The following is a 16,753-nucleotide window of genomic DNA, read 5'->3' on the forward strand; positions in this document are numbered from 1 at the left end:
CGGCACCAGGGGCCGGCTCGCCCGGCGGGGACGCCACGCTGATCACCCTGCTCTGCACGCCGCCCCGCTTCCAGTCGAAATAGCGGATCTGGATGGGGAAGGGGGTCCCCGCCTCGCCGGCGCCCAGGGCCACCCCGCAATAGGGGACACCGTCCAACGGGTCGACCCCACAGCCCAACGTGAAGGGGGCCAGCGCCTCGTCCAGCCTCGCCTCCGTCTTGATTGGCAAGCCCAAGACATCCAAGACGGGGTCAGGGGTCTGGGGCAAGCCAGGCGAGCCAGCCAGGGGGTCGCAACAGTCCTGCAGCACGGCAGCGGGGAAGCCCAAAGGGGTTTCGGCGGCGGCGGCGGCAGCGGCGGCGGCGGCATCGAAGGGCTGGCCGTCGGCAGGGAGGAAGCAGCCCGGCAGCTTGGCCGCCGAGGCATCCCCCAGCACGTTCCTCTTGTGTTTCATGGACTGGATGTGGGCCTCCAGGTCGAGGGAGCCCTTGTTGGCCACCGAGACGTAGGTGCCCTCCTGGCACACCAAGCATTCGGCCTCCCATCTCTCCCGGCCCACGCGGAAGCAGGGGTACTTGGCCTGGAGCTCGTCAGTGAACTTGCATTTGCGTTTCGGCATGGTATGGGGCAGGCAGGGCTCAGCCTGGGGGGGATAAACAGAGGAAAGGGAAAATTGGAGCAATTTTTACCCCCGTGCCAAGCAGGGCTCAGCCTGGGAGGGGATAAACAGAGGAAAGGGAAAATTGGAGCAATTTTTACCCCCGTGCCAAGCAGGGCTCAGCCTGGGGGGATAAACAGAGGAGAGGGAAAATCAGAGCAATTTTTACCCCCATGCCAAGCAGGGCTCAGCCTGGGGGGGGGATAAACAGAGGAGAGGGAAAATTGGAGCAATTTTTACCCCCGTGCCAAGCAGGGCTCAGCCTGGGGGGGGATAAACAGAGGAGAGGGAAAATTAGAGCAATTTTTACCCCCGTGCCAAGCAGGGCTCAGCCTGGGGGGGGGATAAACAGAGGAAAGGGAAAATTGGAGCAATTTTTACCCCCGTGCCAAGCAGGGCTCAGCCTGGGGGGATAAACAGAGGAGAGGGAAAATCAGAGCAATTTTTACCCCCATGCCAAGCAGGGCTCAGCCTGGGGGGGGGATAAACAGAGGAGAGGGAAAATTAGAGCAATTTTTACCCCCGTGCCAAGCAGGGCTCAGCCTGGGGGGGGATAAACAGAGGAGAGGGAAAATTTGAGTAATTTTTTACCCCGTGCCAAGCAGGGCTCAGCCTGGGGGGGGGATAAACAGAGGAAAGGGAAAATTGGAGCAATTTTTACCCCCGTGCCAAGCAGGGCTCAGCCTGGGGGGATAAACAGAGGAGAGGGAAAATCAGAGCAATTTTTACCCCCATGCCAAGCAGGGCTCAGCCTGGGGGGGGGATAAACAGAGGAGAGGGAAAATTAGAGCAATTTTTACCCCCGTGCCAAGCAGGGCTCAGCCTGGGGGGGGATAAACAGAGGAGAGGGAAAATTTGAGTAATTTTTTACCCCGTGCCAAAGAGCTCCTCTCCCGTCTCCTACGTATCGCCCAGGGGGGATGCTCGGACGCCCAGCAGCACCTTATATGCACCCCAAATCCTGAAAAAGCCCGAAGGTGAGAGCCTGTCCCGGAACAGCCATCCCTGACCAGAAGCTGGGTGCATGAAGCTGGGGTGAAATGGGGAGCAGGGCTCAGAGCTCGCGATATTCCCCCCCAAATCGGGGAGCACAGCTCAGCAGTCACGCTCTTCCCCCCAAAATGGGGAGCACAGTGATATTCCTCCCAAAACGGGGAGCAAGGCTCAGTGCTCATGCTATTCCCCCCAAAATGGGGAGCACAGTGATATTCCTCCCAAAATGGGGAGCAAGGCTCCGTGCTCGTGCTATTCCCCCCAAAATGGGGACAACGGCTCACTGCTCAGGATAGTAGCCCCGAAATGGGGAGCCCCAAAATCAGCTCAGCACTCCTGATATTCCCCTTGAAAGGTGGAGGACAGTAATACTTCCCCCCCAAAATGGGGAGCACGGCTCAGTGCTCATGATATTCCCCCCAAATGGGGACCACAGCTTAGCCATCCTCACGATGGATCCCCCAAAATGGGGAGCACGGTAATAGTCCCCCCGGAACAGGGAACGTGGCTCAGCACCCACCACAGAAGAAGAAAAGTTGGGGGGGGGGGGGGGGGGGGCTGTGTGAAAACACAGAGAAAAGAAGAAAAGGGTGAAAAGAAAGAAAAGAGAGGGAAAAGAAGAAAATAGGGGCAAAGGAAAGAAAATAGGGAAAAGGAAAGAAAATAGGGGGAAAAGGAGGAAAATAGGAGGAAAAGAAGGAAGGAATGGGAAACAAGGAAAAAAGAGAAAAGAAAGAAAAAAGGGGGAAGAGAAAGAAAAAGAAGGAAAAAGGGGGAAAGCAAAAGGGGGAAAGAGAAGGGGAAAAGGGAAGAGAAGGAAAAAGGGGGAAAGAGAAGGAAAAAGGGGGAAAAGAAGGAAAAAAGGGGGAGAACGGGGAAAGAGAAGGAGAAAAGGGGAAAGAGAAAGAGAAAAGGGGGAAAAGAAGGAAAAAAGGGGAGAACGGGGAAAGAGAAGAGAAGAGGAAAAGGGGAAAGAGAAGGAAATAGGGGGGGAAAGAAGGAAAAAAGGGGAGAAGGGGGAAAAGGGGAAAGAGAAGGGGAAAAGGGGAAAGAGAAGAGAAAAAGGGGAAAGAGAAGGAAATAGGGGGGGAGAAGGAAAAAAGGGGAAAGAGAAGGAGAAAAGGGGAAAAAGAAGGAAAAAAGGGGGAAAGAGAAGGAAAAAAAGGGGAAAGAGAAGGAAATAGGGGGCAAAGGAGGAAAAAGGCGGAAAAAAGAAAGAAAATAGGAGGAAAAGAAAGAAAATAGGAGGAAAAGAAATAAAATAGGGGCGAATGAAATAAATAGGGGTAAAAGAAGAAAAAAATGAAAGAAAAAAGGGGAGAAAGAAAGAAAATAGAGGAAAACGAAGGAAAGTAGGGTGAAAAGAAAGAAAATACAGGGGGAAGAAGGAAAATAGGAGGAAAGAAGGAAAAAAGGCGGGGAAAGAAATAAAATGGGGAAAAACAGGGGAAAAGAAGGAAAACAGAGGGAAAAGAAAGAAAATGGGGGAAAAGAAAGAAAACGGGGGGGAAAGAAGGAAAACAGGGAAAAGAAGGAAAACGGGGGGGGGGAAGGAAAATGGGGAAAAGAAGGAAAACGGGGAAAAGAAGGAAAAGGGGGGAGAAAGAAGGAAAACGGGGGGGGAAAGGAAGGAAAACGGGGTGGAAAAGAAGGAAAACGGGGTGGAAAAGAAGGAAAACGGGGGGGAAAAGAAGGAAAACGGGGGGGCAGGAGCGGAGCAAAGCCGGGGCGGGGAGGGCGGGAGGCGGCGGGGGCAGAGGAACCCGCGGCGCTGCCGCCCCCCGCCCCACGCACCTCTGGGGCTGCCGGCGGCGGCGGGGCGGGGGGGGAGGCCCCGACCCGGCCCCGGCCCCGACCCCGGCCCCGGCCCGAGGCAGCCGGTGGTGGCGGAGGCGCTGGGTCCCGGCCGGGCCCCGTTCCGGTGCGGCCAGCGCTGACCCGGGAAGCTCAACCCGCCGCGGGCGGAGGGACGGGCCGGGCTGGGAGAGGGGGGGGGGGGGCGGCCCGGGCACCGGGGGGGGCGCCGGGGGTGGGGGGGCACCGGGGGGAGGGGGACACCGGGAGGGAGACACCGGGGGGAGGGGGGAACCAGGGAGGGGGACACCGGGGGTGGGGGGGCATCGGGGGGAGGGGGACATCGGGGGAGGGGGGGAACAGGGGGAGGGGGGACATTGGGGGGAGGGGGGGCACCGGGGGAGGGGGGAGCACCGGGGTAGGGGGGCACCGGGGAGAGGGACACCGGGGAGGGGGGGGTCCGGGGATAGGGGGACACCGGGGATAGGGGGGCACCGGGGATAGGGGAGCACCGGGGATAGGGGGGGACATCGGGGGGTCGGGGAGCACCGGGGAGGGGTACACCGGGGGGGGGGGGGGAGGCACTGGGGGAGGGGGACACCGGGGGGGGGGGGGGGAGGCACTGGGGGAGGGGGACACCGGGGACGGGGTGGGGCACCGTGGGAGGGCCCCCCCGGTACAGCGCGGAGCACCCCGCGTTCCCCCTCCGCACCCGAAGGCTCGGAGGGGGCGTGTCCTCCTCGCCCCGGTCCCGCCCATTCGCCCTGTTTCGCCCGGCTATTGGCCCGCCGCGCTGTCACTCCCGCCCCCTTGGTAGACAGGGCGGGGGAGGGCAGTGTGCCGAGGGGGCGGGGCGTTGCTCAACTCCACCCCCCTTTGCTCTCGCTGCGGTTGGCCCGTTGCGCTGTCACTCCGCCCCCTGCCGCAGGGGAGGGCTTCCCCCGGCTCCACCTTGGGATGGGGCGGGTCTCGGTATGATTGACAGCGCTCTCGCCCAATGGAGCGCTATGTGGGGGTTTCCCTCACCGCCCCCCAAACCGTACGGCGGCCGAAAGGGGCCAGGGGAGGGGGGGGGGGGGCACCAAGGGGGGTGCGGGGCAGGGTTGGTGAAGAGGGGGTGCACAGGAGTGGGGGGGTGCAATGAGGGGGTGCAGGGGGGGGGATCTATGGGGTGCGCAGTTTGGGGGTGGCACATGGGGGGGTGCACAGGGAGGGGGTGCAAGAAAGAGGGGTGCCATGAGGAGGGGGGTGCAATGGGGTGCACAGTTTGGGGGTGCACGGGGGGGGTGCAACAAAGGGGGGTACAATGAGGAGGGGGTGCACGGGGGGGTGCACAGTTTGGGGGTGCACAGAGGGTGGGTGCAATGGGGAGGGGGGTGCACAGGGCGGGGGGTACACAGTTTGGGGGTGCAATGGGGTGCCCAGTTTTGGGGTGCCCAGTTTGGGGTTGCAAGGGAAGGGGGAGTGCCATGGGGAGGGGTGCAGAATTTGGGGGGTGCAATGGGGTGCGCACGGGGGGTGCGCACGGTTTGGGGGGAGCACAGGGAGGGGGTGCAAGAAGGGGAGCTGCAATGAGGAGGGGGTGCGCGGGGGGGGGTGCAGAGTTTGGGGGTGCAGAGGGAGAGGGTGGCTGCAATGGAAGGGGAGGTTCAATGGGGTGCACAGTTTTGGGGTGCACAAGGAGTGGATGTAATAGAAAGGGGGTGCAATGAGGAGGGGGTATGCAGTTTTGGGGTGCACAGTTTGGAGGGGTGCCAGGGGGTGGATGCAATGGGGGGGTGCAGGGGGAGGGGTGCAAGAAAAGGGGGTGCAATGAGGAGGGGGTGCACGATTTGGGGGTGCAATGGGGTGCACAGTTTGGGGGGTGCAGTGAGGAGGGGGTACGCAGTTTTGGGGTGCACAGTATGAGGGTGTACAGTTTGGGGGGGTTTCACAGGGGTGGATGCAATGGAAAGGGGGGGGCGCAATGGGGAGGGGGTGGGCAGGGAGGGGGTGCACAGTTTGGGGGTGCAATGGGGTGCACAGGGCGGGGGGTGCACAGTTTGGGATTGAAATGGGGTGCACAGTTTGAAGGTGCAATGGGGTGCTCAGGGGGCGGGTGCAACGGGGAGGGGGTTCTGGGGTGCACAGTTTGGGGAGCAATGGGGTGCACAGGGCGGGGGGGTGCACAGTTTGGGGTGCAATGGGGTGCACAGTTTGGGGGTGCAATGAGGTGCACAGGGCGGGGGGGTGCACAGTTTGAGACTGAAATGGGGTGCACAGTTTGGGGGTGCAATGGGGTGTACAGGGCGGGGGGGTGCACAGTTTGGGACTGAAATGGGGTGCACAGTTTGGGGGTGCAATGGGGTGCTCAGGGGCTGGGTGCAAGGGGAGGGGGTTCTAGGGTGCACAGTTTGGGGCTGAAATGGGGTGCACAGTTTGGGGGTGCAATGGGGTGTACAGGGCGGGGGGGTGCACAGTTTGGGACTGAAATGGGGTGCACAGTTTGGGCGTGCAATGGGGTGCACGGGGGGGGGTGCACAGTTTGGGGGTGCAATGGGGTGCACAGTTTGGGGGTGCAATGAGGTGCACAGGGCGGGGGGGTGCACAGTTTGAGACTGAAATGGGGTGCACAGTTTGGGGGTGCAATGGGGTGTACAGGGCGGGGGGGTGCACAGTTTGGGACTGAAATGGGGTGCACAGTTTGGGGGTGCAATGGGGTGCTCAGGGGCTGGGTGCAAGGGGGAGGGGGTTCTAGGGTGCACAGTTTGGGGCTGAAATGGGGTGCACAGTTTGGGGGTGCAATGGGGTGTACAGGGCGGGGGGGTGCACAGTTTGGGACTGAAATGGGCGTGCACAGTTTGGGGGTGCAATGGGGTGCTCAGGGGCTGGGTGCAAGGGGGAGGGGGTTCTAGGGTGCACAGTTTGGGGCTGAAATGGGGTGCACAGTTTGGGGGTGCAATGGGGTGCTCAGGGGCTGGGTGCAAGGGGGAGGGGGTTCTGGGGCGCACAGTTTGGGGTGCTCAGGGGGTGGGTGCAACGGGGAGGGGCTTTTGGGCTGCACAGTTTGGGGGTGCACAGGGCGGGGTGTGCACGGGGGGTGGGGGTGTTCCATTTTGGGGGTACAGTGGGGTGCACAGGGCCGGGGCCCCCCCCCCCCCCCCCCCGCGTTAACCCTTTCCCCGCCGGCGGCGGCTCCGGGCTGCGGAGGGTTAAGGCCGGTCCGGCGCTGAGTGACGGCGGCGACGGCCACCGCGGGGGGGGGGGGGGGGGACGGACGGGGGGACAAGGAGGGGGGGGGGGGGCCGGGACCGAGGAAAGGGGGGGGGTTGGGGGGGGGGGGGGGGGCGCGGTGGGGCCGGGCCCGGCCGCTCCGGCCCTTTGTGTCGGCGAGCGGGGAGCGGCGGGGTCTGCGGCGGCGGGACCCCCAGGTCCGGCGGGGCGGGGGGGGGGGCTGTGGGGCGGGGGGAGGGGGGGGGGGGGGCACATTGCAAGGTTAAGGGGGGAGGGGGTTGCATGGTCCTGGGGGGGGTTGCATGATCCTGAGGGGGGGGGGGGTTGCAAGGCGATGGGGGGGGGGGGGAGGGGGCTGCAAAGCTCCGGGATTTTGCAAAGGTTTAAGGGGGGGGGCTCATGGGGGGGGGGGGTGTTGCAAGTTGGGGAGGATGGAGGGGGCTATTGCATGGTCCTGGGGGGGGGGGGGCGGGGGGCTTTGCAAGGCTGCCGGAGCTGCTGCAATGGGGAAGGCGGGGGGGGGGGGGAGACGCATTGCAAGGCCGGGGGGGCTTTGCACGATTCTGGGGGGGGGGGGAGGTTCCCGGAGCTTTTGCAAAGCTGGGGGGAGGGGGGGGCTTCAAGGTTGGGGGGGGGGGGGCATTGCAGGGGCCTGGGGGCTTTGTAAACTGTGTGATGGGGGGGGGGAAGGGGGCGTGTTGCATGGGGGGGGGGTTGCAAGGCTTTGCGAGCTTCTCAGAGCTTTACGGGGGGGGGGGGGGGGCGGATTTTGCAATGCCTGGGGGGCTTTGTAAGGCGGGGGGAGGGGGGGGGGCGAGCACATTGCGTGGTCCTGGGGGCTTTGGAAGGCCCAGAGCGGGGGGGGGGAGGGGGGATTTGCAAGGGTCTAGGGGAGCTTTGGAAGGCGGGGGGGGGGGGGGGAGGGGGGGGCATATTACGTGGTGCTGGGGGCCGTTTGCAAAGCTGGGGGGATGGGGAGGAGATATTGGGGGGGTGAATTTGAGGGGGGGGGTACGTGGCATTGCAAGATTTGTGGACTTTTGCAAGGCTGGGAGGCGATTTGGGGCGGGGGGGGGGGCATGTTGCAATACCTGGGGGGGGCTTTGCAAGAGCCTGGGGGCTTTGAAAGCTGGGGGGGGGGGGGGGGCATAGGAATATTTCATGGTCCCGGGGTGGGGGGGATGGGATTTGCAAAGCTGGGGGAGGGTCTTTGCAAGCTTTGTGGGACTTTTGCAAGGGGGGGGGGGCACATTGCATGGTCCTGGGGGGGGCTCTGCAAGGCTGGGGGGGGGGGGCACATTGCATGGTACTGGCGGGGGGGGGGGCACATTGCATGGTCCCTGGGGGGGCTCTGCAAGCCTTGGGGGGGGGCACATTGCATGTATGGTCCTGGGGGGCTCTGCAAGGCTGGGGGGGGGCACATTGCATGGTCCGGGGGCGGGGGGGGGGGGGGGGGGGGCGCGGTGGGTGTAAACCTGGGGGATGGCGGGGGCGATCTTTGCAAAGCCATGCCCTGCTCCCACCCCCCCCCACCCCCCCCCAGAGCCCACCCCACCGGCTGCTTTGCAAAGCCCCCCACCCCCCCCCCATTGCACCCCCACCCTAGGAGAGTCACAGGGTGTGTGTGGGGGGGGGGGGGCCCCACAAAGCGGGACCCCCACGGCATGGAGACCTCGACGCCTCGCCCCCGCTGGCGGCTGCAACCGGAGAGGGGCCACCGGAGACCCCCGACCCCTCGCCCCCCCTCGCCGTGCCCGGAGGAGGACGCAGAAGGAGGGTCCCCCACGTCCTTGGAGCGGGTGGCCGAGAGACGCCGCTGGCCCCGTGGCGAGTGGGCTCGCCGGTTGGTCCGGGGTTGCCCGGCGGCGGTACCGGCGGTGCCGGCACGGAGCTGCGTCGCTTGCGGTTCCGCCAATTCCGGTACCAGGAGGCCTCGGGCCCGCGGGACGTTTGCCGGCGGCTGCGGGAGCTGTCGCAGGGATGGTTACGGCCGGAGGTGCGGAGCAAAGAGCAGATCATGGAGCTGCTGGTGCTGGAGCAGTTCCTCAGCATCCTGCCCGAGGACATCCAGAGCTGGGTGTGGGTGCGACACCCCGAATCCTGCGCCCAAGCCGTCGCCTTGGCCGAGAGCTTCCAGCTGGGGGCGGGGGGACCCCGACGGGATTTGGGAGCAGCAGGTGGGAGCGGCGGATGCGTTCTGCGTTGGGGGGGGTTTGCGAGGAGCTCCCACCCCTCCTGCCCACCCCCCCCACCCCCAAAACTGGGCACAAACCCTTCTACCCCCCCCCCCCACCCCCCCAGCATTGATGCTGAGCTCATACCCATGGGACACCCCCAAAATGGACCCTGGGGAAGGCAGGAGGGGTGGGGGTCCCGGGCACCCAACTCCCCCCCCCCACTTAGAGCTGCTGGGGGTCTCGGACACCCAGCTCCCCCCCCTTACAGCCCCTGGGGGTCTTGGGCACCCAGCTCCCCCCCTTACAGCCCCTGGGGGTCCCGGGCACCCCACTCCCACCCCTCATAGCCCCTGGGGGTCCCAGGCACCCAACTACCCCCCACCTAGAAGCCCTGGGGGTCCCTGGCACCCAACCCCCCCTCTGCAGCCCCTGGGGGTCCTGGGCACCCAACGCCCCCCCCCCTGCAGCCCCTGGGGGTCCTAGGCACCCAACTCCCCCCATTTACAGCCCCTCGGGGGGCCCAGACACCCAACTCCCCCTGCTTATACCCCCTGGGGGTCTTGGATACCCAACTCCCTCCTTACAGCCCCTGGGGGTCCTGGGCACCCAACTCCCCCCCCCTCTGCAGCCCCTGGGGGTCCCAGGCACCCAGCTCTTCTCTGCAGCCCCTGGGGGTCCCGGGCACCCAACTCCCCCCTTACAGACCCCAGGAGTCCCAGGCACCCAACTCCCCCCCTGCAGCCCCTGGGGGTCCCGGGCACCCAACTCTCCCCCCCTTACAGCCCCTGGGGGTTCCAGGCACCCAACTCCCCCCCACCTAGAGCCTTTGGGGGTCCTGGGCACCCAACTCCCCACACTTAGACCCCCCCCGGGTGCCCCTTTTTCCTCGGGTCCCGCAGGTGACGGTGCGCGTGAAGGTGGAGGAGGTGGCCCCAGGGGACGCAGAGGCCCCCGAAGAGGCAGGGGACCCCCCGAGCCCCCCCTCGGAGTCACCCCAGCTCCCCTCCGCGGACGGCGGCTGGCGGGAGGAGGTTGCCCCGGGCAAGGTCAAGTCTGTCGCCGAGGAAGAGGAGCGGCGCCTGCAGGAAGCAGGTAATGGGCCGTAGGGAAGGGGGTCCTTCACCCCCATCCCTGGCAGAAAAGGGGTGAAGAAGCTGCTGTAGGAGCCAGGGGTCCTGGAGGCGGTGGGGTGTCCCCTGCGATGGGCTTGGCCCTGTCTTTGCTCTGTTTTGGGGTCGTCTTGGTGGACTTTGAGAGCGAAGCAGGGGGGAAAGGGTGAAAAAATGAGGTCCTGGTGGTGGGAAAACTCTTGGGGTATTGAGAAGGAAGAAAGACTTGACCCCGGGAAGGATCCAGATGGAGATTCCCGCAGCGGTGCCACCACGTGTGATCTTGATCCCTGTTGTGGCGTGAGGAGGAAGGTCTCCTTGGGCTTGGAAGCCGAACTGAACTAGAAGAAGGGCTGGAAGATGTACGTGAGATGTCCTCGCCGGGATGGGAAGCTGGAAGATGGGCTGCCTCCCGAGTGGTGGAGAAGTTGAAGGATGGAGATCTTGGAGTGAAGATCACGAGCGTCCGTTGAGGGCTCTTGTTCTCCTTGTTTGGCCCCAAAATCTTGTTCCCTTCCTCCAGCCTCAGCTTCTCCTTCACGGTGATGCTGGAAACGCTGCTTTAAGGAGTTGGGGTGCTTCAGGGGTGGTGGTGGGCTCCTCTCTGAGTCCTCCTTGCCCGTCGGACCGGCTGGGCTCCTCTGCTGAGGTGGCCTCATCTTCATCCCTGTCCCAGCACGGCCCGATGGGTGTCCACGGATGGATTTGGGGGGGAGCCGGACCATCTCCGCCGTTGCTGGAGGAGATCGAGGGCGGTGGGTTCAGAGGTGTGTCGCCGTTGAGAACCAACTCACGAAGCATCTTCTCCTTCTTCCCCCCCCCCCCCCCACCAGCAGGTCCCACCACGGCGAGCAGAGCCCCAGAGGCGTCCGTTTGGCAACCCCAAGACCCCCCGCACCCACCCAGCACCCTCCAGGGTGCCCCGACGGCCGAGACCCCCACCCGGAGGGGAACCCACCGACGACAGATCCAACGGCGGTCCACCACCTGCCCAAGGTCCTCCCGGACCGGCAGAGACCACCAGGAGCCCGGAGAAGCTCTGGGCGAAGCCGCCGGCGCAAGGGAAGGACCGCCCGTACCCTTGCGGCGAGTGCGGCAAGACCTTCGGCCGGTTGACCCACCTGAAGACCCACCAGCGAACCCACACGGGGGTGAAGCCCTACGCCTGCGGGGCTTGCGGCAAGAGCTTCGGCCACCTCTCCACCCTCACCACCCACCAGCGGCTGCACACGGGCGAGCGCCCTTACGCCTGCGGCGCCTGCGGCAAGACCTTCACCAACCCGTCGGACCTCAACAAGCACCAGCGGTCGCACACGGGCGAGCGGCCCTACCCCTGCGCCGCCTGCGGGAAGCGCTTCAGCCAACAGTCCAACCTCACCATGCACCAGCGGAGCCACACCGAGGAGCGCCCCTACCCCTGCGGCGCCTGCGGCAAGAGCTTCAAGTACTTGGCGGACCTGACGGTGCACGAGCGCTCGCACACGGGCGAGAGACCCTTCCCCTGCCCCCACTGCGGGAAGAGCTTCAGCAACAAGTCCTCCCTCGCCCGGCACACCCGCATCCACGCCCGGGCGGCCGCCAGGGACAAGTGATGGGGTTTTGGGGGGGGGGGGGGGGGGGGGGGAAGGGGGGGGAGGATGAGGAGGGTGGCGCCGCGTCGGCTTGGTGGAGGTGGTGGTGATGGGTGAGCACCATGGGGGATGGTTGAGGAGGGTGGCGCCGCGTCGGCTTGGTGGAGGTGGTGGTGATGGGTGAGCACCATGGGGGATGGTTGAGGTTGGGTGGGGTGGACCAGCGGACGCCCTGGATGGCCGGTGCTGTTTTTTTTGGCTGGCTGCTGCCGATGGACTAGTTGGCCCGGAGGTGATGCACCATGGATGGGGGGAGGGGGGAGCGATGTGATGCTCGAGGTCCCCCACAAGCTCAGGAGCTGCAGGACTTGGCTCCCTGGTCGCAGAGATGTGACGCAGAGAGGGGTGAAGAGGAGCTGCTGACTGACGGTCCCCCATGAGCCTGGTGGCTCCATGAGGTGGCTCCTTGGTCCTAGAGGAGACGCCGTGTGGATGATGAGCTGATGACTGATGTCCTCCATGAGCCTGGTGGCTCCATGAGGTGGCTCCTTGGTCCTAGAGGAGATGCAACGCGGATGATGAGCTGATGATTGATGTCCTCCATGAGCCTGGTGGCTCCATGAGGTGGCTCCCTGGTCCCAGAGGAGATGCAATGCGGATGATGAGCTGATGACTGATGTCCTCCATGAGCCTGGTGGCTCCATGAGGTGGCTCCCTGGTCCCAGAGGAGATGCAATGCGGATGATGAGCTGATGATTCATGTCCTCCGTGAGCCTGGTGGCTCCAGGATATGTCTCCCTGGTCCTGGAGGAGATGTAACATGGCTGGGGGTGAAGATAAGCTGATGACTGACGTCCCCCACGAGCCTGGTGGCTCCAGGACAGTGTCCCAAGGGAGATGTAACACGGGTGGGGGCGAAGACGAACCCATGACTGACATCCCCCATGAGGCTGGTGGCTCCAGGATGCTGCGTCCCAGAGACGTAACACAGCTCGGGGGTGAAGACAAGGTGACAATCGATGATTCCCCATGAGCCTGGTGGCTCCGTGATGTGGCTCCTTGGTCCCAGAGGAGACACAACGTGGATGATGAGCTGATGATTGATGTCCTCCATGAGCCTGGTGGCTCCAAGACGTCTCTCCTTGGTCCTGGAGGAGCTGCAATGTGGATGATGAGCTGATGACTGATGTTCCCCATGAGCCTGGTGGCCCCATGAGATGGCTTCCTGATCCCAGAGGAGATGCACCGTGGATGATGAGCTGATGACTGACATCCCCCATGAGCCTGGTGGCTCCAGGACGTGTCTCCTTGGTCCTGGAGGAGATGCAACGTGAATGATGAGCTGATGACTGATGTCCCCCATGAGCCTGGTGGCTCCAGGATGTCTCTCCTTGGTCCCAGAGGAGATGCACCGTAGATGATGAGCTGATGACTGATGTCCTCCATGAGTCTGATGGCTCCAGGACGTGTCTCCTTGGTCCCGGAGGAGATGCAACGTGAATGATGAGCTGATGACTGATGTCCCCCATGAGCCTGGTGGCTCCAGGACGTGTCTCCTTGGTCCTGGAGGAGATGCAACGTGAATGATGAGCTGATGACTGATGTCCCCCATGAGCCTGGTGGCTCCAGGATGTCTCTCCTTGGTCCCAGAGGAGATGCACCGTGGATGATGAGCTGATGACTGATGTTCCCCATGAGCCTGGTGGCTCCAGGACGTGTCTCCTTGGTCCCGGAGGAGCTGCACCGTGGATGATGAGCTGATGACTGCCGTCCCCCACGAGCTCCTTGGTCCCTCACCCATCTCTGGGCACGTGTGTGTCCCCCCCCCCCCCTCACCCCACCCCCAGGACACCCCCTCTTCCCTCCCAATGGCAACTCACCTTTTTTTCCCCCACTTTTCAGTATTTATTCGCCGCCGGCGCCATCCCCCCCCCCCCCCCCCCCCCGTGCCTTAAACTGCAGGGACCGACCTACCTCACCGGCCGCTTGCCCCAGCCTCGACGTGGGCGCCCGGGGTGGCCCACGGTGGCCCCCCCAGTTTTTGCCCCCCCCCCCCCCCCTTTGCCGTAACAAGGGGTTGAGCCGCGGCTCCTGCGGGGGGAGGGGGGGGGGGGGGGTGTCCTTCTGGTGGCACGTGGAGGGGGGGGCGGGGGGGGGGGGGGTTCCAGGCGCATTCGCTGCGGGAGGGGGCAGCATCGCGGGGCCTCGCACGGCGGGTTGTGGTCTGCGGGGTGCTGGCGCAGCGGCGTTGCAGCGGCGTTGCAGCGCCAGGCTGGCACTGCAGGGTTGCGTTTGCGTTGCAGCACCGGCCTTGCACTGCACCGTTGCATTTGTGCTGCAGTGCAGCGCTTGCGCTGCACCGTTGCAGTTGCATTGCAGCGCCCGTCTTTCACAGCACCATTGCAGGGCCAGTCTTGCCCTACACCGTTGCATTTCCATTGCAGCGCCAGTCTTGCACAGCACTGTTGCATTTGCATTGCAGCGCCAGGGCTTGCACGGCGCCATTGCCTTTGCGTTTGCAGTGTAGCACTTGCACTGCACCGTTGCAGTGGCGTTGCAACACCAGGCTGGCACTACATCATTGCATTTGCATTGCAGCACCGGCCTTGCACTGCACCGTTGCATTTGTGCTGCAGTGCAGCGCTTGCGCTGCACCGTTGCAGTTGCATTGCAGCGCCAGTCTTTCACAGCACCATTGCAGCGCCAGTCTTGCAGTGCCTCGTTGCAGTTGCATTGCAGCGCCAGGCTGCCACTGCACCGTTGCATTTGAGTCGCAGTGCAGGACTTGCAGCGTTGCAGCTGCATGGCCATGTCAGTCTTGCCCTGCACCATCGCATTTGCATTGCAGTGTAGCGCTTGCACTGCACCGTTGCAGTTGCACTCCACTTTAGCACTCGCACTGCACCACTGCTTTTCCATTGCAGCGCCAGTCTTGCACTGCTTCGCTGCAGTTGCATTGCAGCACCAGGCTGGCGCTGCCGTGTTGCATTTGTGTTGCAGTGCAGCACTTGCGCTGCACCGTTGCAGTTGCAGCACAGCGCCAGGCTGGCACTGCACCGTTGCAGTTGTGTTGCAGTGTAGCACTTGCACTGCACTGTTGCATTTGCATTGCAGCACCAGGCGGGCACTGCACCATTGCATTTGCGTTGCAGTGCAGCACTTGCACTGCACCGTTGCAGTTGCATTGCAGGGGTGGCACTCACACTGCACCGTTGCAGCTGTATTGCAGCGCCGCGCTGGCACTGCGCTGTCACGGTTGCATTGCCGTGTAGTGTCGGCACAGCAGCGTTGCATTCCCGTGGCAGCGCCAGGCTGGCGCTGCAGCGTTGCGGTTGCGTCGCAGCGCAGCACTTGCACTGCCGCGTTGCATTTGCGTTGCGGCGCCAGGCTGGTACTGCAGGGTTGCCACCTCCATGAGTGTCCTCCAAGGACATGGCCTCCACCTCCTTCCCTAGATGGTGCCACCTCCACAAGTGTCCTCCAAGGACGTGGCCTCCACCTCCTTCCCTAGATGGTGCCACCTCCATGAGCATCCTCCAAGGACACTTCCTTCACCCCCAGCCCCAGATGGTGCCACCTCCACGTGTGTCCTCCAAGGACATGGCCTCCACCTCCATCCCCAGATGGTGCCACCCCCAGCCCCAGATGGTGCCACCTCCATGAGCGTCGTCTGAGGACGTGGCCTCACCCCCAGCCCCAGATGGTGCCACCTCCACATGTGTCCTCCAAGGACGTGGCCTCCACCTCCATCCCCAGATGGTGCCACCCCCAGCCCCAGATGGTGCCACCTCCATGAGCATCGTCTGAGGACGTGGCCTCCACCCTCAGCCCCAGATGGTGCCACCTCCACCCCCAGCCCCAGATGGTGCCACCTCCACGTGTGTCCTCCAAGGACGTAGCCTCCACCCCCCAGCCCCAGATGGTGCCACCTCCACCCCCAGCCCCAGATGATGCCACCTCCATGAGTGTCCTCCAAGGACGTGGCCTCCACCCCCAGCCCCAGATGGTGCCACCTCCACGAGCGTTGTCTGAGGACGTGGCCTCCACGTCCTTCCCTAGATGGTGCCACCTCCATGAGCGTCCTCCAAGGACACTTCCTCCAGCCCCAGATGGTGCCACCTCCACGAGTGTCCTCCAAGGACATGGCCTCCACCTCCATCCCCAGATGATGCCACCTCCACAAGTGTCCTCCAAGGACGTGGCCTCCACCTCCATCCCCAGATGGTGCCACCTCCATGAGCATCCTCCAAGGACACTTCCTCCACCCCCAGCCCCAGATGGTGCCACCTCCACATGTATCCTCCAAGGACGTGGCCTCCACCTCCATCCCCAGATGGTGCCACCCCCAGCTCCAGATGGTGCCACCTCCATGAGCATCGTCTGAGGACGTGGCCTCCACCCCCAGCCCCAGATGGTGCCACCTCCACCCCCAGCCCCAGATGGTGCCACCTCCACGAGTGTCCTCCAAGGACGTGGCCTCCACCCCCAGCCCCAGATGATGCCACCCTCCACTCCCAGCCCCAGATGGTGCCACCTCCACCCCCAGCCCCAGATGATGCCACCTCCATGAGCGTCCTCCAAGGACACTTCCTCCACCCCCAGCCCCAGAAGGTGCCACCTCCACATGTGTCCTCCAAGGACCCAAGGACATGGCCTCCACTTCCATCCCCAGATGGTGCCACCCCCAGCCCCAGATGGTGCCACCTCCACGAGCGTCGTCTGAGGACGTGGCCTCCACCCCCAGCCCCAGATGGTGCCACCTCCACGAGTGTCCTCCAAGGACGTGGCCTCCACCCCCAGCCCCAGATGATGCCACCTCCACTCCCAGCCCCAGATGGTGCCACCTCCACCCCCAGCCCCAGATGATGCCACCTCCATGAGCGTCCTCCAAGGACACTTCCTCCACCCCCAGCCCCAGAAGGTGCCACCTCCACATGTGTCCTCCAAGGACATGGCCTCCACTTCCATCCCCAGATGGTGCCACCCCCAGCCCCAGATGGTGCCACCTCCACGAGCGTCGTCTGAGGACGTGGCCTCCACCCCCAGCCCCAGATGGTGCCACCTCCACGAGTGTCCTCCAAGGACATGGCCTCCACCCCCATCCCCAGATGGTGCCACCTCCACCCCCAGCCCCAGATGGTGCCACCTCCACATGTGTCCTCCAAGGACATGGCCTCCACTTCCATCCCCAGATGGTGCCACCCCCAGCCCCAGATGGTGCCACCTCCACGAGCGTCG

The 16,753-nt window shown here is 64.0% G+C and overlaps 1 protein-coding gene across 1 annotated transcript; it reads left to right on the plus strand.

Annotated features, from left to right (window-relative positions):
• Positions 1–2,117: 2,117 nt before the first annotated feature.
• LOC147412808 (uncharacterized) lies at positions 2,118–11,536 on the plus strand. The gene is given in 5 exon segments (XM_086481007.1): positions 2,118–2,129; positions 8,265–8,798; positions 8,800–8,835; positions 9,735–9,927; positions 10,959–11,536. Coding segments are annotated over 5 exon segments (1,353 nt in total).
• The last annotated feature ends 5,217 nt before the right edge of the window (positions 11,537–16,753 follow it).

Source organism: Leptosomus discolor, unplaced genomic scaffold (genome assembly GCF_034619465.1).
Source record: "Leptosomus discolor isolate bLepDis1 unplaced genomic scaffold, bLepDis1.hap2 HAP2_SCAFFOLD_27, whole genome shotgun sequence".
Lineage (NCBI taxonomy): Eukaryota > Metazoa > Chordata > Aves > Leptosomiformes > Leptosomidae > Leptosomus > Leptosomus discolor.